The 27,978-nt window shown below is 33.6% G+C and overlaps 2 protein-coding genes across 7 annotated transcripts; one reads left to right on the top strand and one right to left on the bottom strand.

The window, feature by feature from the left end:
• Window positions 1-1,859: 1,859 nt before the first annotated feature.
• Window positions 1,860-14,073, top strand: plp1b (proteolipid protein 1b). Of its 6 annotated transcripts, none has more exons than XM_073949942.1 (9): window positions 2,076-2,166; window positions 2,436-2,540; window positions 4,429-4,520; window positions 4,988-5,174; window positions 6,102-6,258; window positions 8,579-8,753; window positions 9,161-9,234; window positions 9,321-9,386; window positions 13,183-14,073. In XM_073949942.1, exons 3-9 carry the CDS (start codon window positions 4,481-4,483, stop codon window positions 13,255-13,257), a joined length of 774 nt encoding a protein of 257 aa, XP_073806043.1. In that variant the 5' UTR covers window positions 2,076-2,166; window positions 2,436-2,540; window positions 4,429-4,480; the 3' UTR covers window positions 13,258-14,073.
• A 2,023-nt stretch (window positions 14,074-16,096) lies between these two features.
• Window positions 16,097-25,992, bottom strand: si:dkey-125i10.3. Its single transcript, XM_690952.9, has 8 exons — window positions 25,953-25,992; window positions 24,357-24,392; window positions 24,158-24,275; window positions 23,846-23,995; window positions 23,699-23,743; window positions 21,809-23,512; window positions 19,555-19,660; window positions 16,097-16,698 (listed from the first exon to the last, which is right to left on the bottom strand). The coding sequence occupies exons 2-8, from the start codon at window positions 24,364-24,366 to the stop codon at window positions 16,594-16,596; spliced, it is 2,238 nt and encodes a 745-aa protein (XP_696044.4). The 5' UTR covers window positions 24,367-24,392; window positions 25,953-25,992; the 3' UTR covers window positions 16,097-16,593.
• Window positions 25,993-27,978: the final 1,986 nt, after the last annotated feature.

The raw sequence follows: 27,978 nt of genomic DNA, 5'->3' as shown, positions 1-27,978 counted from the left end.
GGTTCATACTGGTTGATTCATGTAATGTAAAATATGTATTTATTAATGCATGTTGCTCAGCTGGGTCAGTTGGCGTTTCTGTGAGGAGTTTGCATGTTCTCCCTGCTTTTGTGTGGGTTTCCTTCCGGTGCTCTGGTTTCCCCCATAGTCCAAGGAGTGAAATTGGTTAAACTAAATTTGCTGTAGTGTGTAAATGTGAGAGTGTATGGATGTTTCCCAGTACTGGGTTGCGGTTGGAAGGACATCTGCTGCGTAAAGCATATGCTAGAATAGTTGGCGGTTCATTCCGCTGTGGCAACCCCTCAAAAATAAGGGACTAAGCTGAAGGAAATTAAAGGATTAAATTGCAGTGTATTATAAAGACTTGGTGACTGATCTTAGAACGACTTTGTTTTAGCTTGCTAAGGTTTTTCCCATTGCCATAAGGTCTGTGTAACAGCTAAAACTTGAGGGCATGGTAGTCTTGAAATGTAACAAGACAGCAGACATAAGGAGCACAAGTGTTGGGTTTTGAGCAGTTTAGACGTACTTACCTGAGCTTTATGCCATATATATATATATATATATATATATATATATATATATATATATATATATATATATATATATATACATACATAAGGAGTGTCATATATGGATATTGGATTGTATGGGCTTGGCGATTTACAAAAATCAAATTCATCTTATTAAACTATTAGAATGACCATATTCTATCCATAACCTACTGAAGAACAAAGTAGTAGTTATTAGCATAATTTCGGGTCGCAAGTCACTGGCATTGTTGTTTTGGGTGTCGCAGGCTGAAAAAATGTAAAACCCATGGTGGTGGTTGGAGCCAACGATGATGGTTAGAGCTTATAGTCATCTGATCGTATCTACTTATGTTAGCACTTGCCTATGTGGCCTGACTGAATTATTGAATTATTGATGATCCACAGTTTACCTCATATAGAGTCCTGCTGTTCAACATGTTTTACAAAAGTTTTGATAAATGTGTCTTACTGATTGTAAGAAAAGCAACAATAACAGCAACACAACTATCATAACAACTCGCCTATTAAAACTTGCCTCTTTCCAGTTTTCACTCATATAATGGAAACAATGTGATTATTTATGTTGTGTATTCAAAAATTTTAAATGGGGGTTTGGCGGATACTTCTAATGAAGCACGCAAATTTATGCTAAACGGCACACTGGCCCTATTGTTTGGTCATCACTGTAATAGTATTGTGTGCGTGTGTACAATTGAGTGAGAGCATTTGTGTGTGTTTGTGTTACAGAAAGAGAGAATTGCCTGTGTGTTCCTATTTCTGACACAACTGTAGTATTGTATTAACTGTGCTCTTGTCCCAATTTGACTCCAGAGAGGTCAAACCTTCCTCATTTTTCTTAACATTTTTGTGTATTTGACCACATTTGTGGGCTTTTGTTATGCCCTTTAGTGAACTAAAACTGAACAAAAATGAAAACGGGGGACTTTTTTATTTAGCTATAAAATAAAGACAATAAAATACATGTAATATTTTACGGTAAGTTTCCTTAAAGCTAAGTGTGTGTGTCCTCAAGTATATTACCAGTAATTTTTGACCACGTAGGGACATTTTTGGTCATATTATTTTGGTCCATGCATGAGAAAAACATAATTATTTTTGTATAGTATTTTGAAAGTGTAATTTCAGATTATTTTCTGTGAAGGTTGGGTTTAGGGAGTAGGAGGACAGAATATACTGTGTGTATAGTATAAAATAATTACGTCCAATGAAAGTCCCCATAAAACATGAAAACACAACCCTCTCTTCCTCTGTGTGCGTGTGTTTATGTACAAAAACTAATGAATAAGCCAGAAGTTAGAGCTACTAGCATCTGTTCATGAGTGTTTTGGCCCTTGTGTTCATTTTATCATGCATGGGAACATTTAGGGTTCATTGCACTGACACACACAAACACACTCACTCTTTATTTATCATGGCAGTGAAAGAGGACGCTGCGTCTTTAAGATCTGCCCCAGTGTGTGTGCGTGTGTGTGTTTGTGAGGGAGAGCAGAGGGGTTTGTTTATTGTTCCAGGGACAAAAGTGTGGGTGAGAATCATAAAAGCATCGAGGGAGATTAAACTACACAGCACATCAGAGAGACTGAGCGCGATACGCACACACATACTCACATGGGTAAGTTCACCTGAACTCACATCAACCAATTAACCACCACTATCATTTACATTACTCCATCATTTTGCTTACTTGCATCATTTTTAATAATTGATGTGTCTGTTGTTTTTCTAAAAATGTATGCAAATGTTTTTATCCTCTCTTTATTTGTATGCAGTGCAAGGTGGCATCTGATTGGTCAGAAGCTTAGAAGCATCATTCCTGTATTTATAGAGTAGATGTATTTATTGCCTCCTAATTAATTGAATAAGTTGTTTTGATTGATTAAGCAGCTGCCTCCGCTGTTGATTGGCTAGGACAGTTGCCACAACGCCTCAGAGGTGTGGATGTGAAGAGCAGTAACCTCAGGAGACTCCGGCCAAAGGTCACACCAGGTCTCTAGGTCAAATATTCTCTTATGTGTGTATGACTCCTGTACGGCCCAGTGTCGCTCTAAAAATGGGCAAATGTTTGCGATAGTCATGTGAAGGGTTCATGCATTCTTAAATGCGTGCATGCATTGCATTATTTTTGAAGGCTTCTCTTTTTTTGCCGTTTAGTTGAGCTTTTTAGCTGTCTGCAGATCACATTTTAGAATAAGCAAATGTTTTTTTTTCACCCCAGAACTGGGGACTCTAAAAATTGTAATGTTTTTATTTATGTGCCATCATGTTAAACCAAAGCCGAGTGCAATCATTTAATTACAAAAAGTGCCAGTAGTTAGTCGATACTGACTTTGATTTGAATAAAAAAAAAAAAAAACATTTTCTGACACGAAAGTCTGTTTGAAAAAAAAAGTGCTATTGCTATTTTAATTCAGAAATTGTTAGTAGATTTTAAGAAATGCTAGTAACACAATAAATGCAACATTATGAAATTAAATATAATCAATGAATTAGTATTTGTATTGCAAGTCCAACTCCAGCATCAGTGGTTCCATACGGAACCTTTAACATCTATGAAACCTTTTCATCCCACAAGGGAATGTTTTTTTAAATTTTCAATAGAAATATGCAGAAAAATTAAACTGTTCTTTGAACATCTATTCACTTAAAGTTCCTTGGAGAACCCAAAAAACATATAATATTATATTTGTGCATATACATTAGATCAGCAGTACTGAAACCAAATCTGGAGCTTATCTAACAAAACAGCTTAAACAGTCCAAAAACAAGTACATCCAAATTTATATGCTATAAAACAATATTAAATACACATTTTTAAAAAGAGGAAATGTCAAGAGAAGCAAAAAATGGAAAAAAATTGTTGAAATTTTGTAGAATGTAATTTTAAATTAGTTTTTTTTGCAATATTTTGCTTGAATTTTATTGTATTATCTTTCAATTTGTAAATATGTTTGGTGACCAAACAAGGATTTTAATAAATATACCTGTTTAATAAATCTGTTTTGTTTAAAATCAAAAAAATATTGCCTATATTCACTGAGAAATGGATACAAATATTCCTTTTCAAAATGGGGTGTACTCAATTATGCTGAGCACTGTAAGTTAAAGTGCAATGTGCTTTGTTCCTATTATAATCAAATTATTGTAAGTGTCAGGCTTAGCTATTATTTAGAGGATGAGTTAGAAGTAGGAATAGAGTACACTGTTATTTAATTTCCTGTAGAATCTACAGTAAATTACTGGCAGCAGTTTACCTGTAACTTACTGTAAATCAGTTACAGCAAAAATACCGTATTTAAATTTACAGCATCATTCATCTTGCATACATTTACTGTAAAATATAAAGTAATTTCCACAATGCAACTTTAAAATAAAGTAACATACTGCATAACTGTAAAATACAGTTCATATTACAGTTAAACACGGTGCAATTTACAAAAATCATTTACAGTGTATAAAACAGGATGACCTGCCATGATCCCAATTGTAACCCCAGTGTCAGTGTGTGTCTGTCTGTGCCGCTATGGGTGGAAACTCAGTGACGCACTCCGCTGCTGAGTGTGTGTGTCTTGTTTGTTCATAAAGATAGTTTTTGTTGTTAGAACAAAAGCCATTATGCCCATCACAAGTGCTTCTTCTTCTGACCACAAAACCTCAAACACACATGAAGACGCACACTCACACACACACACACACACACACCCCAAACCTCACCCTGACACCAGGCTGCTCAGCATAGAGAGAGAGGGAAAGAAGGAGAGAAAGAAGCGAGGGAGGGAGAGGAGCAGCTTAAGCGATGCGTTTTTTTCTTCCTTGAGGTGGACACTGGAGTGTATCTGAAGAAAGAAAGCCAAATTACCTCCCTCAATTTGCACAGCAGCCTCTCTGGAGCGAACGAGCGTCTGCGTGGGTTCGACTCAGCAGTGTCAATGTTTCCAGTGAAACAGCCGTGGTTGTGTAAAGCTCTAGGTGACCTGAGACCCGTCATCTTCTCTCACATGCCGGAGAAAGCAGAAGTCCACAGCCGAGCCTTCCTTCGCTTGTTTGGCTTCCTTTGGTTAAGTTGCTTTACTAATTAATGTCTTATCGATGCAGTTGATCTGCCTGTTAATGTTTTGTAGTGCATTGCTACATTTACGTTGAGGTTTTGTGTTTTTTTTTTGTGGTTGGGGATTGCAAGCAATGCTTGGTGATTGCCTGGGTTCATTTTGTTTGCATTTGGCTTCTTCATTTGTGATCCCATGATACATTGATTACATAAAACTGCGTTACGTGTGTGTGTCCTTGACTAACAGTAGGCCAACTAACTCTCCTAAGTGTGCACGCTCGTTCTTGGTGATTATGTTAGCATAAGGAGTGTGTGAGTGTATAGATGTGTGTGTGTATAGTGTGTGCTGCATGTGCAGTGTGTGTGTTGATCTATTACTCACCTACAGGTTGCTATGACTGCTGCATCCGCTGCCTGGGCGCTGTGCCCTACACCAGCTTGGTGGCCACCCTGCTCTGCTACGCCGGCGTGGGGCTCTTCTGCGGGGCTGGCCATGAGGCACTCACTCATACACACACCTTTGTAGAGCTCCACTTCGCAAGGGACGTCCAGGACTTCACTGTCATGGCAGACTTGTGAGTCCTTAACTTTTTTTTAACAGTTAGAGCAGAGATGGACAACTTGGAGGTCCAGCTCCACTAAACACACCAGCCTAAAGTTTTCTAGTGATCTTGAAAACATTGATTAGCTGTGTTTGATTAGAGTTGAAGCACAACTCTTCAGCACATCGACCCTCCAGGACCAAAGTTGCCTGTCCCTTAGTAAAATCACCGATTTGATGGCACTGAAGTTGTTGAATGGCTCTCCTTCTCTTGACTAATTAATTGAGCTGAACAATGACATTGTCTTGTTAGCTTTTTGGATTTGCTTTATTTTTTAAGTAATTGGTTCTGTTACACTTTGATTTCCACCACAGTGCAAAGACGGGTGAATTGAGTAAACAAAATTGGCTTTGGTGTATGAGTGCATGTGTGAATGTGAGAGTGTATTTTTCACTGCTGGGTTGCAGCTGGAGGGGCAGCCGCTATAATAAAACAAGTATTGGAATAGTTGGCGGTTCATTCTGCTGTGGCGATGCCTGATAAATAAGGGACTAAGCTGAATAAAAAAAGAATGATTCTGTTACACTTTGCTGTTTAAATGTGCTTGATGTTTTGAACTTGATTTACAATGATTGCATGTTCATGCCTTTAAAGCTAGTTTGGCACAATGTTCATTGTATAAGTACTATGTAAATCAGGGGATCTCAATCCGAGTCCTGGAGGTCCGGTGTCCTGCTGATTTTAGCTCCAACTCCAATCAGACACTCCTAATCAAGCTCTTACTAAGCTCTCTAGAAACATATACTTGCAGGTGTGTTGAGGCAAGTTGGAGCTAAAATCTGCAGGACACCAGACACCAGGACCGAGTTTGAGAACCCCTGATGTAAATAGTGGTTTGAAATAATTGACTTGAGGATCTATTTTGTTTATGTCTCATTGTGTCCACATTTTGTGTTTCAGTATAAAGTATTTCCAGTATGTGATCTACGGTCTGGCCTCCTTCTTCTTCCTCTATGGACTGCTGCTGCTGGCTGAAGGTTTTTACACCACCAGTGCAGTAAAGCAGACGTTCGGGGAGTTCAGGAGCACACAGTTCGGGCGCTGCATAAGTCTCACTGTGAGTTTGCATGTGTGCACGTTTTTATTATTATTATTTACTGTTCATGTGCATCATTTTAATAATGCCATTTTAGAGTATGAAAAATGCCAAATGTAAATTGCAGATCTAAAAATGAGGAAGGTGATTTTAGACACATATATATTATATGAACAATAACAAAGGCACTATTGAAATAATTATTCAATTCATTTTAATTATTAATCATTAATAAAATAAAATGACCTTTAATTTTTGTAAAATAATTTTTGAAAAGATTTTTCACATTGATATTTGATATTTATTCATTAGGATAAACCCTTTTTTCTCATTTTCAAGGGGTACAATTAATCACAAACACATAATAAAAACAAAACATAAGTTATTGAACATCCAACAAAAAGAAACATTAACAAAAGGGGAAATAGTATACATACATGCATATACATAGTGCAAAAATGATGTTCAGATCAGTGATCAAATCACCACATAAATAACAACTTTCTCAGGAAAAAACAAGTACAGCAAAGTTTGCTTAAACACCTGAATTAATGTAATGGATCGAATGTTAGCAGGTAAATTATTCCAATCTATTGGACCCTTGAACATAAAAGCTTGTTTACTATACCAATAGATTTTTTAAAACGAGGAACAAAAAAAAATAAGTCTGATCAAAATGTCTTACTTGATAATTTAAGGAAAAAATACAAAATATTGATGCAAATAATAACAATACTTAAAATGAATACATTTAAGTGAAGTTTATTTATAAACTAATTTCAAGAGGATCACATGCTTATGATTGCTTGTAGCCGGCCCTGTATTATTCAATGTATGATTCACCAATCAGACAATTCCTAAGCCACTGTAAGTACCCCAAGTTCCATATAACAGCCATCTTCGTTTTGAAGAATCCCTCGTTCCACTCCTACTTATCCTCCTTTCCTAGATGGGTGGCATGGTGGCCCAGTGGTTACCACTGTTGCCTCACAGCAAGAACGTCACTGGTTCTAGTCCTTACCAAGCCAGCCGACGTTTCTGTGCAGAGTTTACACAATCTCCCAGTGCTCAAGTGGGTTTCCCCCAAGTTGTCCGGTTTCCTCCCACCGTCAAAAAACATGCAACCTAAGTTAATTGAATAATCCAAATTAGTCATCATAGACATGCTCCGAGTAATTGGTTATCTCTTAAGACCAATTACTACTATCTGTTCATTAGCTACTACAGCAGGGGAGTTCTCGAGATCTACCTGAGCTCAAACTTCCCTTTCGCCTTGCAAACTGGAGGGAGCCCTGGGCTCGAGGATCTTATGAGCTCATGGCTCTCTCTTGGGACAGCATGCCAAACAAGCTTTATAAACAATCATCAGCTAAGTATGAACTCTTGAAATATAAATCGACATCAATCTGGAAAATCATTAGTCAGAAATTGTAGGACTGCTGAAATATTCTCCAGCTACACACTCATGGCTAGTAAATTCCCTGGCAAGCCATGATCAGCTGCTTTAGTCAGCACTTTTAAAAATGTCTATTTTATTTTCCTATTTATCTCCAAGGCAAAAATGAGTGTCTTTAAAGCTTTAAATGTATTCTGCTTTTACAAATTCTGTCTAAATTAAATTACTACCATAATATCATACTTGTCAAAACCATGATTTACAGGTAACAGTCATTAAAATGCCATTGTGTATAATCCAAAATTTTGTCAAGCATATTTTGAACAGTGGTCATTTGGTGAAAAATCAATATAAATTGTAAAATGCTTAAGGACCACAGTGCAGCCCCAAAATAATAATTCATTATAATTTAAAATCTTTGTACCCATAGAATACCCATAGGTTTTTTTATTATTATTTATAGAAATGTTACTGAACCTTATTTCACACATACAATTGAAGTCAGAATTATTAGCCCCCCTTTGATTTTTGATTTTTAATGTTTCCCAAATGATGTTTAACAGAGCAAGGAAAATTTCACAGTATGTCTGATAATATTTTTTCTTCTGGAGAACGTCTTATTTGCTTTATTTCAGCTAGAATAAAAGCAGTTTTTTTTTTTTTAAAAAACATTTTAAGGTCAAAATTATTAGGCCCTTTAAGCTATATATTTTTTGGATAGTTTACAGAACAAACCATCGTTATACAATAACTTGCCTAATTATTCCAACCTGCCTAGTTCACCTAATTAACCTAGTTAAGCCTTTAAATGTCACTTTAAGCTGTATAGAAGTGTCTTGAAAAATATCTAGTCAAATATTATTTACTGTCATCATGGCAAAGATAAAATAACTGAGTTAGAAACGAGTTATTAAAACTATGTGATTGGCTGTTTCTCTTGTGCAGTTTATAATCCTGACGTACGTGCTCGCTCTGATCTGGCTGATTGTGTTCGGCTTCACGGCTGTTCCTGTGCTCTTCTTCATTAATATGAAAAGCTCCTGTCACACTGTTAACGTCCTGTCAGAGACCACCTTGTTCAACCAGCAATCCAGGGTCTGCATGGATGCACGCATGTATGGTACGTCAGCGCTCACACATCAATGTGTGTATGTGTGTTTTACAACCCAGCAAACAATTTTTTGTTTAATAGGCATTTAATAGACAGCTAAACATAGACAGCTTGGCTAAAACAAGGCTAAATGTGGGCTGTCAGTGAAAATAGACATCTTAGAATAGCCCAAAACTAGACTAGTCATCTAGTAGACAGATTCGACAGACTTAATATGTGTAGTCATTCATTTCTGTTTATTTGATGACTAGTCTAGTTTTGGCCTATTCTTAGAATTCTATTAGATTTTCACTGACAGCCCAAATTTAGCCTCGTTTTAGCTGAAATGACTATGTTTAGACGTCTATTAGACATCTTTTAAAAACAAAAAATGCTTGCGGGGAATCGTCATGTCTGTGTTATATTGTTCTGCGCAGGATTTCTTTCCTGGAATGCCATGCCAGGGGTTGTTTGTGGAAATGCACTGGCCAACATATGCAAAGCACCAGAGGTTAGATGTTCAAAAAGTGAAAACAAACATACATACACTCAGATTTCAAGAGGACGCATCACTTATTTTTCTTTTTATGTTTGCAGTTCCACGTGACCTATGACCTTTACATCTGTGCTTTCGCTGGAGCAGGAATCACCCTTCTTGCCCTGGTTAGTGAGCTCGCTTTCTACATCTGCCAACAGTCATAATAAGTCAGCTTTATTTACTGTAAAACAGCAGTTCTCAATTATTTTGACTGCAAGACCCCGTTGTTCACAGTCATGGGCAAAACCTCAAGACTGCTGTTAACTGGATGATGGATTATGATTTTGAAAAAAAAGTTTATAACAAATGTATTTATTTTAATTTATTTATTTTAGATTTTTCTAAATCACTAATCAAATATTGTGTTTTTATATATTTACAGTAGGGAATTCACAAAATGTGTTTATGGAAAATGATCTTTATATCTTACATCTGAAATGAAAAAAAAAAATTTTTATATCTTAATAATTTTGACCTATACAATGTAATTTTTGTTATGGTCAAAAATGGAGCATAAGAGGTTTGTGGTTCAGGGTCACATATTTATTATACTATATTACTGTATATTATTATATTTTATTATTTTATATTATATTATGTTATATTATGTTATTTTATATTAAATTTTATTATATTATGTTGTTGTCATGTCATATCATGTTATGTTATGTTATGTTATGTTATGTTATGTTATGTTATATCATATTGTATTGTATTATATTATATTATATTATATTATATTATATTATATTATATTAGATCTTATTATATTATATTATATTATATTACTGTAAATTAGATTATATTAATTTATATTATATTATATTTTATTTGTCATGTCATGTCATGTTATGTTATGTTATGTTATTTCATATTGTATTGTATTATATTATATTATATTATATTATATTATATTATATTATATTATATTATATTATATTATATTATATTATTGTAAATTAGATGATATTAATTTATATTATATTATGTTATATTTTATTTTATTATTTTATATTATGTTGTTATGTCATGTCATGTCATGTTATGTTATGTTATGTTATGTTATGTTATGTTATGTTATATCATATTGTATTGTATTATATTATATTATATTATATTAGATCTTATTATATTATATTATATTACTGTAAATTAGATGATATTAATTTATATTATATTATATTTTATTACTTTATATTATGTTGTTATGTTATGTCATGTCATGTCATGTCATGTCATGTCATGTTATGTTATGTTATATCATATTGTATTATATTATATTATATTATATTATATTATATTATATTATATTATATTATATTATATTATATTATATTATATTATATTATATTAGATGATATTAATTTATATTATATTATATTATATTTTATTTTACTATTTTATATTATGTTGTTATGTCATGTCATGTCATGTCATGTCATGTTATGTTATGTTATATCATATCGTATTATATTATATTATATTATATTATATTATATTATATTATATTATATTATATTACTGTAAATTAGATGATATTAATTTATATTATATTATATCATATTATATTTTATTTTACTATTTTATATTATGTTGTTATGTTATGTCATGTCATGTCATGTTATGTTATGTTATGTTATGTTATATCATATCGTATTATATTATATTATATTATATTATATTATATTATATTATATTATATTATATTACTGTAAATTAGATGATATTAATTTATATTATATTATATTATATTTTATTTTATTATTTTATATTATATTGTTATGTTATGTTATGTTATGTTATGTTATGTTATGTTATGTTATGTTATGTTATGTTATGTTATGTTATGTTATATAAATAAATTTTTGTTTTATTTTATATTACGTTATATTATATTAATTTGTATTGTATTTTATTGTATTACTGTATATTAGATTACATTAATGTATATTTTATTATATTATTTAATTTTTTATGTTATGTTATATTATTTTATATGAATGAATTTTTATATTATATTATATTATATTATATTATATTATATTATATTATATTATATTATATTATATTATATTATATTATATTATATTTTTTGTTTGTTTACCTGATGTATATGAATAGCATGTAAACGATTACTATTTTATTTTTACACAATTTCTACATTAAATAAATAAAAAATATTTATTGGAATAATACATTTATTATCATTTTAATCAATAAAAGAAAATAATGTATGTAGTATTCCCAGTCTACATATAACAACTACAAAAGTGTCCATCTTAACAGTTGAGAATGGTGAGTGGGTATTTGCACAAAAAGTATTTACTAACAATGTACATTTATTTCTTATTATATTAACAAATTTATTTGTATTTGTTTTTTTTTTTGTTTTTTTGCCTGTTGACTGACTTGGGTAAATAAGCCCACTGGTATTTTCTGAGGTCAGAGGTCAGAGCTGTCAAACAGCATGAAGTTGATAAGGGAAGTGCAGCAGAGGGATGTTTAGTTTATGATCAGAAACTGACCTCTCTGCTAATGGCAGATCCCCAGTGTCTCTACTCCCTTTTCCTGTATATTTGGCAGCAGTCATTTCTCAGGCTTTATGTAAAGAGAATCACAGAGCGCTCACTGTCAGCACAGCTCATTAGGAGCAGCCAGGGTTCCTCTGTCTCACTGAGGAGATACACAGTGAGATTCATCCAAACATCAACATTGTAAATAAAAATGGAATTGCCCTTGTGGTCTCAGACACAAACGGCTTTTTCCATAGTTATGATGTTCCCAATTTCAGAGTCTCTTTGCATCAGATCTTTATAAGATGGAAAAATTAGATGTTTTGTCTAGTTACCAATTATTACAGTATCTGATACATCATTGTTTTGAATGTTTTGTAAATTTGTTTACAAATACCCCCCCCCCCCCTGAATTATTAGACCCCTGTTTATTTTTTTCCCTATTTTCTGTTTAACCGATAAAATATTTTTTTAAACACATTTCTAAACATAACAGTTTTAATAACTGATCTCTAATAACTGATTTATTTAATCTTTGCCATGATGGCTGTAAATAATATTGTACTCGATATTTTTCAAGACACATCTATACAGCTTAAAGTGACATTTAAAGGCTTAACTTGGTTAATTAGGTTAAGTAAGCAGGTTAGGGGAATGAGGCAAGTTATTGTATAATGATGGGTTGTTCTGTATCGAAAAAATTATAGCTTAAAGGGGGTAATAATTTTTTTAAAAATCAAAGGGGGCTAGTAATTCTGACTTAAACAGTATGTATATGTGTATATATATATATATATATATATATATATATATATATATATATATATATATATATATATATATATATATATAAATATAAATGAAGTGGCATAACGTAATTTTCAGCCAATAAATTTTCAGTGGCCAAAAATGTGGTACATCACTAGTATCAACACACTTTTAAATTCCCATTGTTGCACATTTTTCGACTGTGTGATTGGCTCATCAATCAATATAGAGTAAAAAAGTCGAGAGCTTATTATTTTATTATTGACGTTATTGACATCAATTTTATCCCGATTCAATATAATATCTTTTATCAGCCCAGCCCCAATATTAACCCTACAATGTTTTTTTTTTTTGTTTTTTTTTTAAGTAAAAACTGCTTTTATTCTAGACGAAATTAAACAAATAAGACTTTTTCCAAAAGAAAAAATATTGTAGTAAATACTGTGAAAAAAAATCCTTACTCTGTTAAACATCATTTGGGAAATATTTGAAATAGAAAAAAGGAGGAAATTCACAGGAGGGCGAATAGTAGTAGAAATGTTGTGCTATTATTAGAATCACATGCCTTGTTTATTGTACAGTGAGACTAATAGTATTTGATCAGACATGTCTTCCTTTCTCATCCACTTTTGTTCTCTAGTTCGTTTACATGGTCGCCACCACCTACAACTACGCTATTCTGCGGTTTCTAGGAAGGAAGGGAATCCGTTGCTAGGTTCAGTTTCTACGCCTGCTTTCCTGCTGCTGCGGTTTCAGTGTCTTCACTGCGGCCGGTGAGGAAACGCAAACGAGCTCCATGAAGCCCCTGCAGAGTTCTAGCTTACAGAGAACAAACACACACAAACCACTGTATTCACAAACCAAAGGACCACAAACTGAACACACACAAAAACACTGATCAATAGATGCAAATAAATTTGTTAAAGCACAACACATAAAAGACTGTAGCGTAGATCTCTGGCGGAGTGGAATCTTGCTTCTGTATTTCTTCACTCGTTTCCTCTCGCTGTGTCTTTATTAGACCGCTCTCATGGCCATTTATTCATTTTAATGATTGTATTCATTGTGCTTCTTGGTCATATTAATGCCTTGCAGTTTGCCAGGATTTTAGCTTTTCTCCACTCTCTTTCTTTTTTAGACACACCCACACACACTACACGTCTTTTTGAGAGAGTGTGATTGTTGTCAGATGTAGGTTTGCATTGTGTGAGACACAGAGAACTCATTATTTACAGACACTAATGTTGGTCCTCCTGTGTGTGATTGTAAGTTTGTGAGTGGTTTTGTTGTATATTTTGACTAACTTTAGCAGTATGCTGAACCTGATCAATGATGGTGCTCGGTCAAAACAACTAATCATTTTTTATTGTTCTGACTCGTTTTAGACAACTAAAAGTTATTTCTAGAGTACTCTTGTGAATAACTGTATGTGATTAATACGAATGTAGAATTGAAACTAAAGTGAGTTTACATAAAATCTGTGTTGACTTCTTTGCAACTCATGCAATAAACTTTAATTTCTTTTAATGAAGGCCTGATGCTCAGCGTCGTCAGTTTTTTCCAAAAAAAAAAAAAGCAACACTATGTAACTTTCTCATGTGGCTCCCTTTGTGCTTGAGAAGCGCAATTACCTGTTGGTAATAAAGCAGATCACACTGTTCTGCTCATAGGCAATTTTTGTGGAATGCCATTTCCAGTAGGTAAGTAAATAAATAAATACAATTTTAAGTACAAAATTATGACTTATGACTTAGTTCTTATTTATACTTAAAAAAAAATAATAATTATGACTTAAAACATAAAAATTGTATTGAAATGTCAAAATTGCTGGATTGAAAACTTTGAAATTGTTGGTTTAAAACTGTTATAAATTGTCAAAATGATGACAAAAATTACTAGATTAAAAAAGTAAAAAGTATGATTTGTTAACTATAATATTTGTTTTACTTTTTATCTCATAATTTCTACTTTAAAATAGATTAAAACCTTGAAATTATGATGCTAAATTAAAATTATGAAAATTCAAAATGATGCCAGTCAAAATTACAAGATAAATTTGAAGATAAGACAGTCAAAAGTATGATTTTGATTTTTTTTTGTAATTTTTAAATTATGAGTTAAAATGTTGAATTTATGACTGAAAAGTTGGGAAAAGGTCAAAATTACAAAATAAAAAGTGAAAATTATGATTTTTAAAAAGTAAAATTCTGAGTAAAATGAAGAGATGAAAAGTGAAAATTGTGGCTGAAGAAAGTTAAAATGGCGAGATTGTGATTAATCTAGATTATGATTATTATGATCAACTTTAAAAATTCTTATGTTAATCTGAAAATTGTGAATTAAAAATTTTCAATTATGAGATAAAAAGTTGAAATTGTTACTACAACTTGATCAACTTGACAGTTTTAACTTTATAAATTCTGATTTATATGTGAAAACTGTTAATTAAAAAAATCTAAATTATGAGTTAAAAATATGAGATAAAAAGTTGAAATAATGACTTAAAATGTCAACTACAAGATAAAAGTAGACAATTTTAGTCATAATTATGAGATAAAATAAAAATCATGACTTTTATTTTGTCAATTTGACTCAAAATTAGAAGTTTAAAAAGTTTAATTTACAAAATAAATTACTGAAATTATGGCTTAAAAAGTCAAAATCGCAAGATTAATGTTGTTTGTCATAATTACAAGATAAAAAAAGACCAAATAACCACATTTAAATTTAAATTGAGTCAAAATTATGACTTAAAAAGTTGAAATTATGTTATGAAAAGTTGAAATGAAGTCCAAATTTCAAGACAAAAATGTAAAATTGTGACTAAAAAAAGTTTAAATTATGGTTTAAAATGTGATTTTATCTTGTATTTTCATTATTTTTTGTTTGAATTACGAGAAAAAAAAAATCTGAATTATTATTTAAAAAGTAAAAAGTGTGGCTTAAAAAGTCTATAATATGAATTCAAAAATCTAAATTATGAGATAAAACTATGTAAAATTACGACAATTATCTTCAAACTTAAAAGATAAAATTTGTGATTTTGCTTTAATTTTTTTTTTTAATATGGCAAAATGTAGATGATGAAAGTCATAACTTTGACCTTTTAAAGCATAATTGACTTTTTTCTTACCTGGTAGAAATGTGTTTCCATACAATTCTATATATGCCCATGGTTCCGCCAGCAGGTCTGTGTGTACGGATCTCTCATTCTAAAATACAAGCGTGATTTCAGGAGCCGAAGCAACAAAATTAATCTAAGTGATCCATTCATATAATTTTAGAGACATTATTTAAGGTCGAAAAATGTTGATTTGGAAATACAAGAAAAATAGTTATTAGTAAGAAAGATGACAAATATGTTGATAAGAAAGAGAATTACTGTAATAAACCAGGGAATTTAGTCAGTAGGTATAATCAACAATGATAATTTACTAAAATAGATATACTCATGTTCTGTACAATAAACCTATTTAATGATGATCTGATGGGTAATCAAATGTACTTTATATTAAACGGTGGTTCTAATGTACATTTTTCCAAAGACACAGAAACACACAATATTGATTTATTAAAAGTATTTAAGTTGGCATATTGACAACACCTAAAACGCAATGTATGAGACAACTTTTTCAGGCTGTGACAATAAAACCATAAAATTCACCAAAAATACAAAAATATAAATGAACATCAAAAAAAACACATTTTATCAGTGCGCTGCAAAGGAAATCTTTTGAATCAGTAATAATTGTGTCCGAAATTACACCCAGTGCCGCTATAAACAACATGTAAAATTGTTTGTTTTGTAGCTGCACTGTAAAAAGCAATGAGTTGACATCAAATTATCAGGTAAATGAACTATATGCATTATTATAAAATGTGTGAACTGAACAGTTCCGAGTTTACTCACTTGTTTAAGTAAACTAATCACTTTTTACTGTGCTGTAAATAAAGAAATATTTCCATCCCTTATTGCTTAATTCAGGCACACTTAGTTTCAGACTCTGTAGTGTCAGTTATCATGTTGACAAGTCCTATCGAGGAAGAGCCATCAGCGCTGGAAGATTTGATCAAAGCATTTTTCACAGAGGACTTTCCCAGCATGGTGGTACATAGATAAAGAGAGATCCCCCAGAGGACTGCTGCAGCCATTACACTGGAAAAACACACAGCATTACTGAGCACTGCAATGCACTGTGGATGCTCAGAGAAAAAAACAAGAGATGCTCTATCTAGAAATGTTAAATCTCTCATGCCATGCCAAATGTATATGACTTTCTCTCTTTAGATGAATGCGCCAAATTTTAAAAAACAGCCTCTGTGAAGCTATATAAGGCAAGAGTGCAGATCCTCCAACGTAAAAAATAAATGAGGCAAAGTGAACTTTCAAAGTGCATTCAGTTTTTTCTACTAAAACTCATGAGACAAAGTATGACAATTTGCTGGAACCAATGATTTAATTTGTGTATTAAAATTACACTCAACCCACATGTAGTTTACCTACACTAGAAACTGATTCACTTTTATTTTTGAGCAAAAAAATAGCAGATCACTTCCAAATGCATGACACTGACAAGTAATAACATCTTATGTATATCTAAACGTGGTGAAATAGACTGGAAAATACAGTTGGATTTTGTTGATTTATTAAGAAATGAATGTGGTATGAGCACAGAGGAGGATGTTTTTAGACTGATGAAAAATGTTGATTTGCAAAAAAGAATCCAGGGTGGTTGTTGCATAACAGTAAAGAATCTGGACTGTTGATGAATAAGTTTGAGGTTCAGATCTCAATAAAGATTAGCTGAGATTTCATGGCTGTAAAACCTACTGTTCACTGGCAGGCATTGTGTGGCTTGCTTGCGTATTTCAGCATGGTATTAAAGGGATAGTTCACACAAAATTGGTTTGATTTTGTTCCTACTATTTATGTCAAGAGCTGATTTTTTTTCTAACGTTCTTCAGAAAGACATTGTAAATGAGAATGCTTTCACTTTTGGGTGAACTCACTCACTATCCTTTGGCTTTGTACCTAATTTATCAGGGGTTGCACAGCATAATGAACTACCAACTTTTGGGTGAACCTTTATTGCGACTCGTGAACATGATTTAGTAATACATTACATTTTTGCAGAAACACTAATGCTAGCTGAATGTTGATGTAGTCCACTTAAAGCTGACCCTTTTACTAGATAAAAAAAAAATGGAACAAATCCTTTAAATATATAAATGAAATGTTTTGGATACAAATTCACCTGTCTCTCAAAAACAATTAGCAGTGATTGATTAAATTACTTCAGTGGTTAAACTAATCAAACTAAGCTCTAAGAACAATTTTGCTCACTTACTGTCCTTTGGCTTAGACCCTGATTTATCAGGAGTTGCCACAGTGGTATGAACCACCAATTACTACAGCATATGTTTTATGTGGTGGATGTCCTTCTTTTGTCTACTTTGTTCCGCTTTGCTCTTTCTTCTGTGTCAGGTCAGGGTGACTGTCTACTACTGGCAGTACAAAGTATTGTCATAAGAGTCAGCAGTGTGACACACAAGTGTTATATTGACATATTAAACAAAGGTGTATTGGACTTTGTTTGTCTCCGAGTATTGGAAAAATGAGTAATTAGCAGAATTTTAATTTCTAGGTAAAGTAAAGGCTTATGTATAATTTCGCCTGGCATCGCATTGGAGACATCCGCCTCAAAAAATGGATGAGGCTTTTATACTTGATGTGTTCACCATTGTGATAATCTTTAAAACAACAGGAGGCGGTCAAAAGAAACACACCGTAAAATCAAACGAATTAACAAGTATCTGGAAGTTTCCGCAACTACGTCAAATCATTAATATCATTTTTTTTTAATAATCTAATTGTTTTTAGCATTTTTCTAAATTATTTTAATGATTATCAAACTTTATTGTATGATTTGCTTTTGTTCTTATCTCAGACAGTTATACCTATAATAGTTTATTAATATAATATATTCATCAATGGCAAGAGAACATGGGTTGCTCTACAAATATATTTTTTGTTATGGAAAGAATAAAAGCCAAAAAAAAAAGTACACTTACTAAAAAAATACTGATGTTTTTTTAGATTTAGCCCACTTCTCAATTCAAATATTACTGTATGGCTAGTTTGTGTCCTCTACTGATATGCTAAAACGCCAATAATGGTCCAGCATTCCTGACCATTATCACCAACAAAGGCTTGAAAAACACTTTAAAATTGTAAAAAATTCATTAGTGTAAAACCTATAAATGGTGGAAAAACATAGATCTGTAATTCTGTAACAGTCGCCATGCGCATTCAAGAAAACTAACAAACACGTCGAGTATAAACCAGCCTTAACCCTTTAAAGGGATCTATTTTGCCCCTTTTTGTAAGACTTATTATAAGTCTCTACTTTCAGCACTTTCTAGTTTCAGCGCAAAAAAAAAAATTTAATTAATGTTTTATAACTCTTTGAAACTGCCCCTTTTGGAATTTAATCTAAATTGTGTTATTTTGGTGACTGTTGCTTTAAATTCAAATGAAATGTGTTCCCAACTCTATTTTTCAAAGAGGGCTGAGCTAAAATTGCATATGGGTTTACATAGCAGCTAATTCAAGATGACTTACTCTGGTGTGTCTATGCTAATGAGGGATTGTCACTAATGGATGGGGCTTTCCCTGTCTGACAATACAAATAACAGGAGAATGTCAAAGTGTTTATGCACACTGTTTTTATCAAGTGTGATTGCGAGAATAATAATTAATGAATTTGTACAATCAGAGGCTGGCTATATTCACACGCTGTTACCACATAAGTGTGTCTCAACACTTTTAAAAGTGATTTTTGCATAACATAACAAAAAAAATGCATTTAATAGGTTTTTTTTTTACCTTGTTTGATCTTTCAGCAGGTGTAAATACAGAGACAAAGGATTTAAAACATTTTTGAGAAAGCATGAGACACTGGCTTCTAATCCTGACTGAGTACAGATGAAGAAGAGATTTGAAGAAATAAACCTTTAGACAATCTGGATGGCAGCGAATGTCAGGAATGTTGATGCTGATTTTCACATTTCCATTTAAGGGCAGCTTGCAGAATGAACACATGGTTTTACCTTTCACACTGCAAAGAAACACACAGAAGACCTCATTAAAAATGACACTCTACTAACAAGGGTAAAAATATATGCAGATTTAAGTAGGACAGGTCAAACTTACTGTACAGTGATTTTACAGCGCTGGTGATGCTTTGTGTACTGGTTTATACTAATAAACTATACCGTGTTAATGTCATGATTCCAAGGATGAAATACTTGAAATGTTACTGCTTTAAAAATGAGTAAAGGAAAATACTATGACACATACTCTGATAGAAAATGCTGGCCAAATCATACACTGTGTTAACGATTTTTGTAAATTGCACAGCATTTAACTATAATATGAACTGTATTTTACTGTAGGACAGTTATGCAGTTATACTGCATTTTAAAGTTGCATTGTGAAAATTTGTGTATATTTCACAATAAAGACATACAATACTCCAAATACATATACAGCAACACAAATGGTAAAAATCCAGTATTTTGTTACTGTAATTCAACTTACAGAAAATTGTAGGCGAACTGCTGCCAGTTATTTACTGTAGATCCTACAGGAAATTGTTAACAGTGTAATCATTTGTCATTCCTCTTTCTGATTCTTTAGATCTCACTTGAATAGGTGCTGTCTGGATAACATAAATGGTGAATTTCAGATTTGATGTTGCTGAGACTACCAACTGAAATGGAATATTGAGTAGAGGGCGGGACTTTCTTTTTTGTGCATCATTCTGTCATCGTAAATGTTGTGAAAAAGGAATTTTTTCTTAAATGTGATATATTAACTGAACTTCTTGAGTGTGAGATGTTTTGCATACTAAGGAAGCATTCATGCAGAAGTAGATAAAGCTTGTCTAAAATTAACTTGAGCTCTGGAAGAACTGAATCTTCTAGTATATACCATATCTGGTGTATACCAAAGGCAGCTCGCCCTATATGCAAGTGCTATTCAAGTTCATGTATGCAGAGAAGTTTTGCAGAAAAGAAGAAGTATGTATGTGTGTGGCCAATAGAGGACTGGAAAATGATTGACAAGTGATGAATTTAAGGAAACCTTATGTTAATATAGCTGCCTATATAAGTGGAAATGAAAACTGTGCGCACTTTCTAAATGTAACTTTTGCATTGCATTGAGGATAACAGAATTCTGTGAATCAAATTATTTATTTGTATACAATAAATTGGTAATATGTTAAACATCGAACAAAACCCTCTTCTAACTTTTATTAAAGAACACGCATGGTATTGATTAAATAGTCCAACACAAACTGATAGTTGGATGGGTGTGGTCAGGTCCGGATTAACCAATGGGCATTATGGGCACAGGCCCAGGGGCCGGTCAATTGGTCATGAACCCGGTTCGAATCCAGCATCTGATGAACACGTTCTTTTTTTTCCACACTACATATCAGATTTTGCCTACTCTTCATCACAAGGAAGACAAGTAGGAACCATTAATAAGTGTGTGTATTAACGAAGACTCAAATTCATAGAACTTGATTGGAGGGGTGTTATATCCAAATCATATGCATTGTAAGTTTGTAAGATTTAATTTTAAAAGTACCCTTAAATATAAATGTTAGTCCTGCTTTTGTGAACTTTAAAAAGTTTATAAAAATCCATTAATTTTCACAAGTAATAGTATGTATTAGTATTTTCTTTTTTCAAAGTGTGCTTTAAATGCTTTAAAAATAAGTTAAACCTTTGTAGACTAAAATATATATGTACTTGTATATACAGTCTTTTTTAATGCGGGCAATACATTATACATTAATTTTATTTAAAAATATTTTTATTAATCTTATTTTTCAATTCAACTATAGTGGTGCGGCCAGGTAGGGGGCCTACAAGACATTGTGCCCAGACGTCTCTGAATTCTTAATCCGGGCCTGGGTGAGGTTAAGAATATTGTGGCTGAAGCCGTTGAACTGACATCAACAGAGAAGCACTGCCACTCCAATCGCAAAAACAAACGTTCAAATTTTAATTGAAGATTACCAAAACTTTTTTTTTCTTTAGTGGATTAACTTGCGAGGATTAATTATTCACTTAAACAATAACAATGTGCTCTAGTAAAATAAATACTGTGAAATTTGATTTCACGCATATTTTAAGTATACATACATTGAACGGTTAAAATAAAAATGAAGCTGTTTTATAAATGACTGACTTACTTCAGTGCAGATTCTTTGTTCAGCCTGTTTTTCTCTGCTGCCACTAGAGGATCTTCATTTGCTTTAGCTGATGAATCTGCAGTTGGAGCTTTCAGAGGAGTCCTGTAATCATTTGTAGGCAGGTTTTCTGCTTGTCTTGGTTTGAGTTGAGCTTGTGCTACAGGTGCGTGAGCTGTTGTTACTTGTTCAACTATACCATCTTCTTTATTCTCTGTGGGCAAACTACCTGATGGTTTAGACTGATTTTTGACTAGAGTTTTGTCTGTTGTCAGAGGCATCTCTTCTCTGAATTGTCCTTGATCTGCTGAAGCTTTATCTGCAATTGCCTTCCCTGTTTCACCTTCAGTGTTTTCAGGCGCCTTCGCTAGTTTTTCTATAGGTTTGACTATTGGTTTCTCTACGACACCATTCTTCTGCATATCTATTTGTGTCTTCAGTGGTGCTTCAACAGGCTTGACTACAGGTTTCTGTAGTACATCTATTTTTTGAACATCTGCTGGTGTTAATGGTTTGTCTACAGGTTTGACTACTGGGTTCTCAATTATTTCCTTTTTAGAAGTATCAGCAGTTGTTTTCAATGGCTCTTTTGCATTTTTGCACGTAGATTGCTCCACTGTGTCTTTTATAGGAGATTCTTTAGATGTCTGCAATGTTTCTCCTGAAGATTTGACTACTGGTTTTTCCACTACACTTTTTACTTGTGTGTTCTGTGGTTCAATGGCAGGTTTGTTTGTGGATTTCTCCTCTACATCCTTTTTAGGTGTTTCTGTAGTCGTCTTCAGTGCTTCCTCTAAAGGTTTGATCTTCTCTACTATGCCTTTCACAGGAGCATCTGCAGGTGTCTTCAATGGTTCTTCTGCAGTTTTGACTAATGGTTTCTCCACTACATCCTTTTTAGGAGAGTCTGTAGATGTCTTCAGTGCTTCTGCCAATGGTTTAACCACAGGTTTTTCCACTATGCCTTTAACAGAAGCATCTGCAGGTGTCTTCAGTGCTTCCTCTAAAGGTCTTTCTACCTGTTTCTCCACTGCATCCTTTTTATGAGTATCTATAGATGTCCTCAGTGGCTCTTCTGCTGTTTTTACCAATGGTTTATGCTCTGCATCCTTTTTAGGAGTGTCTGTAGAAATCTTCACTGCTTCTTCTAATGGTTTGACCACAGGTTTTTCCACTATGCCTTTCACAGGAGTATTTGCAGGTGTCTTCAGTGTTTCACCTGAAGGTTTGTCAACTGTTTTCTCCAATACATACTTTTTAGGAGCGACTGCAGGTTTGTTCAGTGGTCCTTTTGTAGATTTCTCCATTACATCCTTTTTAGGTGTATCTGTAAATGTCTTCAATGCTTCCTCTGTAGGTTTGACAACAGGTTTCTCCACTATGCCTTTCACGGGAGCATCTGCAAGTGTCTTCGATGGTTCTTCTGTAGTTTTGACTAATGGTTTTTCCACTACATCCTTTTTAGGAGTGTCTGTAGATGTCTTCAGTGCCTCCTCTGATGGTTTGACTACCAGTTTCTCCACTACATCTTTTTTGGGAGAGTCTGTGGATGTCTTTAGTGCTTCCTCTGTAGGTTTGACCACAGGTTTCTCCACTATGCCTTTCACAGGTGTACCTGCTGGTGTCTTGAGTGGTTCTTCTGTGGGTTTGACTATGGATGTTTCATCTACATGTGCTCTCTTTGCATCCTTAAGCACAGTATGTGGACTGTAAAACATTCAGAAAAAAATATGAAGCATTTACCTCTACACCTCATGAAATATTAAATGCTGGTGTAGTCAGTAAAGAATGCAAGAACATCAGATTTCTGCTTCAGTTGTTGCATTTCCAACTTCTATTTTAAAACAAATATAGGATACAAGGCCCTACTCAGTATAGACAAATGTACCTAACCTTTTAGCCAGATATGATCCACTTTTGGCTGGTGTGTTTTCAGGCCTAAAGAAGCACAGATTGTTGGAGTTAATGCATCAAAACCTGCATTGAATGCAGAATCACTGAATGCAGTAATTGCAGACCAAACAATAAAACAGCGCTCACTCAAATTTCCTCAAAGTTGAGGTGACGTAAGAGTTTCGAGGGGGTGTGGATGAATCTGAACTACTCTGTGCACATGGCATGATGGAGGAAGAAACTGGACTGCTCTCAGGTGGTGACTCATTCACAGGGTTTACTAGTTTTATTGGTTTCCTGGTAAAGAATAAGCAGGAAAATGTTAGATAAATTGAGCGTTTGAAGGAAAGAGACAATGATGTTAACACTGACCAAACTTAGTGTTCAAGGAAACAAGACCATTGTTTGGTTGAGACTACCACTCTCATCCAGCAGATGACAGTGTAGGTGTGCATTTACCATGGTTTTTCATCTGACTGAGTCTCCAGAACCTCTTGAGATTTCTTAATCCAACAACCATCTTGTTTTAAATTTTTTCGAACTTTTGTCGCCTGTAACACGGCCTTCCTGTTGACATCTATAAAAATGAGAGAAAACTCTCTTTTAGTATATTTTTACATGCAAAAATGTTTGTTATATTGTTTATGCATGCTTGTACCACTGGACATTGTGGGATCCTCTTCCACAGACAAACCTACATTAGAAATACAAGATATATAAAAGAGATTTAAAAGAGATATTATGCAGCACTCCCAAGTAATCATTATCTCTCCTCTAGTTATTTTCTAGATATAATTATCTAGATAATTATATAATATTTTATGTACTTGTGGCAGTACCTCATTCAAGAACAGCTTTGTTTTGGCACAAACAGGTGCTGCTATCACCCTTTACTCTCAAGAGATGCATTCACATAAAATAAAAAAATGTTGCACAACTGCATTTTTGTACTGCGCGTTGTTGCGTAGGATGCCATCCAGAACAAAATCTCTGGTGCTGTCAGTCATACAATAAAACGTATTGTGTAAATGTTTTCTTCATGCACGTTTGGAAATTAATTTCCCTTAACTGCATTTAGTGGACACGTGTTTGTTCTTTATCACTAAAGTGGTGCAGTTAAACAGCTAAAAAATAAATTAAAAACATAAGGACAATAGCGAGGAAGAATGCCACGACAAACACAAATACAAGAATAAAAAGTAAATGTTTGAAGGTTTGTTTTTTGGCACATGCTTTATTATGTATTCAAAAGTGAAATACCAACATAAATTACATTAAGATGAAATGAAACTATCCTCCTACATATTTCAGCGAAGTTAATTAGCCCATGATTTAAATAGCAACGGTCACCGTAAACAATCTTAGTCGGACTAAATCAATAATTCATTTGATTAAATACCGTGTAAACACTTTACCCCGACTTGCCCCAGTGTTGTTGCTGTAACAATTTAACCATCACGCATGTCATCCATCCACTGGCTTTGTGGTCGGCGTTGTGCGCATGCTCCAAAAGACAGCGGTGACGCGCGATGATTACTCAAGTAAACTCAATATAATTATAGATTTTAGACCATAGCTTGTACGATTTTGACATACAGACAGTATGTAGTACTGATCAATGTAGTGGCATTGATCTTGCAACTTCGTCAACGAAGGTACACAGGTAAGACTAGGATATTACTTATATTACTAAACTTAACCCTCGACTGTTGACATAAGCAAAGCATGATTTTGGCTGATTCATGTGCCTTTCAAATTGTGACACCTGAACACACGTCAAATGTCAGTTTGCAACATGTTTCTCTATAGTTGTGATAACATTTCTGGCCCTCACAAGATTAGCTAAAATTGTTGCAGGATCAAAAAGCACATCACACATGTATCGGTTAAGTCCAAACATAATGGCAGGATGTCCTCCTCACTTCCCAGAATAGTGAAACCATCTTCATTGCTTATTTTGTTGAATTGTCATTGATCACAGTCAGGAAGAACCCCTGCTACATAATCCAAACCCACTCAAACAAAAGCTCTCCAACACTCACTGAAGAGATTTTACATTTTACAACAAGACCGTAAAAGCTGCATTAGTGAGCTCCTCTTATGTATGCAGTCATTGTTATCTCTGTGAGGACATTTACAAAAGGACCCATTTTGACTGTTCTGTATACACACAAATGACAAATATGAATAAATGCGGAGGGCTGTGCATTTCTCTGTTGCAGTGTGTGCTCTAAAAAACAACTGAAGTTCTTACCTGTGTGTGATAAGCTGTGCAGTTTGGTCTGAGAGTGACTGAAAACTCACCAAACTGCAAACACTTGAAATGCACTGACAAAGACACAAAACACACACCTCCCTCGCATGCTTGAACCCACCTCTCTCTCTAAAAAAAAAAAAAAAACTAAACATAACTCTCATTCAGACACCTGTGAATTTATTTCCTTGATGTAAGATAGTGATGTTGTCTGTATTTGTGTGTGTGTGTGTGTGTGTGTGTGTGTGTGTGTGTGTGTGTGTGTGTGTGTGTGTGTGTGTTCTTCCAGTCCAGGAACTCTGCGTTCTGTTCTGCTGTTGAAACACAGACAAAGTGAGACAAATGTATAGACTCCAACAGGTACAAAATCCATCTATTTTCACAATTGTACAGTGTATGCATAACATGCTTACTGGAAACTGTAGGATTAATTATATGAATAGATTCCTTTCATCAGTCAACATGACAAACTTTTGATCTCACAAACACACACCTTTGTTTCCATGTTCTGGCAATATTCAGTAGGCTTAAATATTATTTTCTACTGTTTAAAGCAATGTTTCTCAACCATGTTTCTGGAAGCCCATCATCACTGCATGTCTCCTTTGTCACACTTATTACAGGTTTTTCAGTCTATACTAATGAGCTGATGATCTGAATCAGGTGGGTTTGGTCAAAGAGACATGGAAAATGTGCAGAGCTGGTGGTCCTCCAAGAACGTGGTTGAGAAACATTGGTTTAAACTATACCCTAACCCAGGGGTTCTCAAACTTTTCAGCCCGCGGCCCCCAAAATAGCAACACCAGAGACTCACGACCCCCTCTAAGCTCAGAGGTAGTTATAAGCATACAAATATTGCACACAATGCTGCACACACATCAATAGGAACAATATAAACAAGCTTATTGACAACACAAAAAAGTGCAACAGTCTATTTTTTAACATGATTATTAATTTGTTTGATTTAATATTATTCTAACTTAATGAGAACAGTGAGTACAATGTTTATAGCACGAGACTATTCTTGGTTTAATTTTAGAGACTTGGAGCCACTTGGAGATTTTCCTCCTTGTTCAGTCGTGGCCTTTTTTAATGTATGTAAGTGCCATAAAGGTGTCAAAGTTTAACATTGTACCGTAAAATCAATCTGCTGCAACTATTGTTGTGATGTTAATCTAGCATAATTACCCCAGGGGTCCCAATCCAATGGGAAAAAAAAATTGAAAGGCTGATCATTTTTTTTCCCATGTTTTTTATGTAACTAATAAAAATTAGGTAAATATTAAATATATTACAATATATATTCTGCAGGTCATGGATAAAACATGATAGTTTAATAAAATATATGAGATTTTTGGAATTACCAAGCGACCCCCCAGGGGATCCCTTAATGAAAACCTTAAAAGCAAGCTGTTTTTCTATTTCTTTATGCCTAGCGATCATATTGTGGGGAATTTTGTTCTACAATTTTTAGCATAAAAAATACCTGAACCACACAGAAATCCTCGCCAAATAATCTGAAATCTGTATTTTACAGTACGAAAAAAAGCCAAATGAATTCCAGTTGATGGATTACCGTTTTCATTTTTAGAATTTTAAAGTAAATCATGGATTGACAGTCACATATTTGTGTTCATAATATTAATCATATTAGTAATAAATACATTTAATCATCATTTGCATATTTACAAGAAGAACAAAGGCATAGGTGGGGATTGTCCCTGATGATATAGTGCAAGCATGATTAAGCTCCAACCATTTCTTACACAAACCTGCTTAGTAGTCTCTAGTAGACTTAAACACCTTGATTAGTTGGATTAGCTGTGTTTGATTAGGGTTGGAGCAAAACTGTGCAGAGCTGCGGCCCTCCAGGAATCGAGTTTGAGACCTATGCTATAGTTAAGTTGCCATGGGTAATTTCCTAATGTTTTTTATAATAAAAGGAAGGATTACTTCAACCGTATTTACTAATGCATTCTAATTTTTCTAAAATGTATATTATTTTAACAAACCTTGCCTTGATTTG

This window comes from Danio rerio, chromosome 5 (genome assembly GCF_049306965.1).
Source record: "Danio rerio strain Tuebingen ecotype United States chromosome 5, GRCz12tu, whole genome shotgun sequence".
Classification (NCBI taxonomy): domain Eukaryota; kingdom Metazoa; phylum Chordata; class Actinopteri; order Cypriniformes; family Danionidae; genus Danio; species Danio rerio.
The sequence above is the reverse complement of the archived record's forward strand: the minus strand, read 5'-3'. Positions and strand labels throughout refer to the sequence as shown.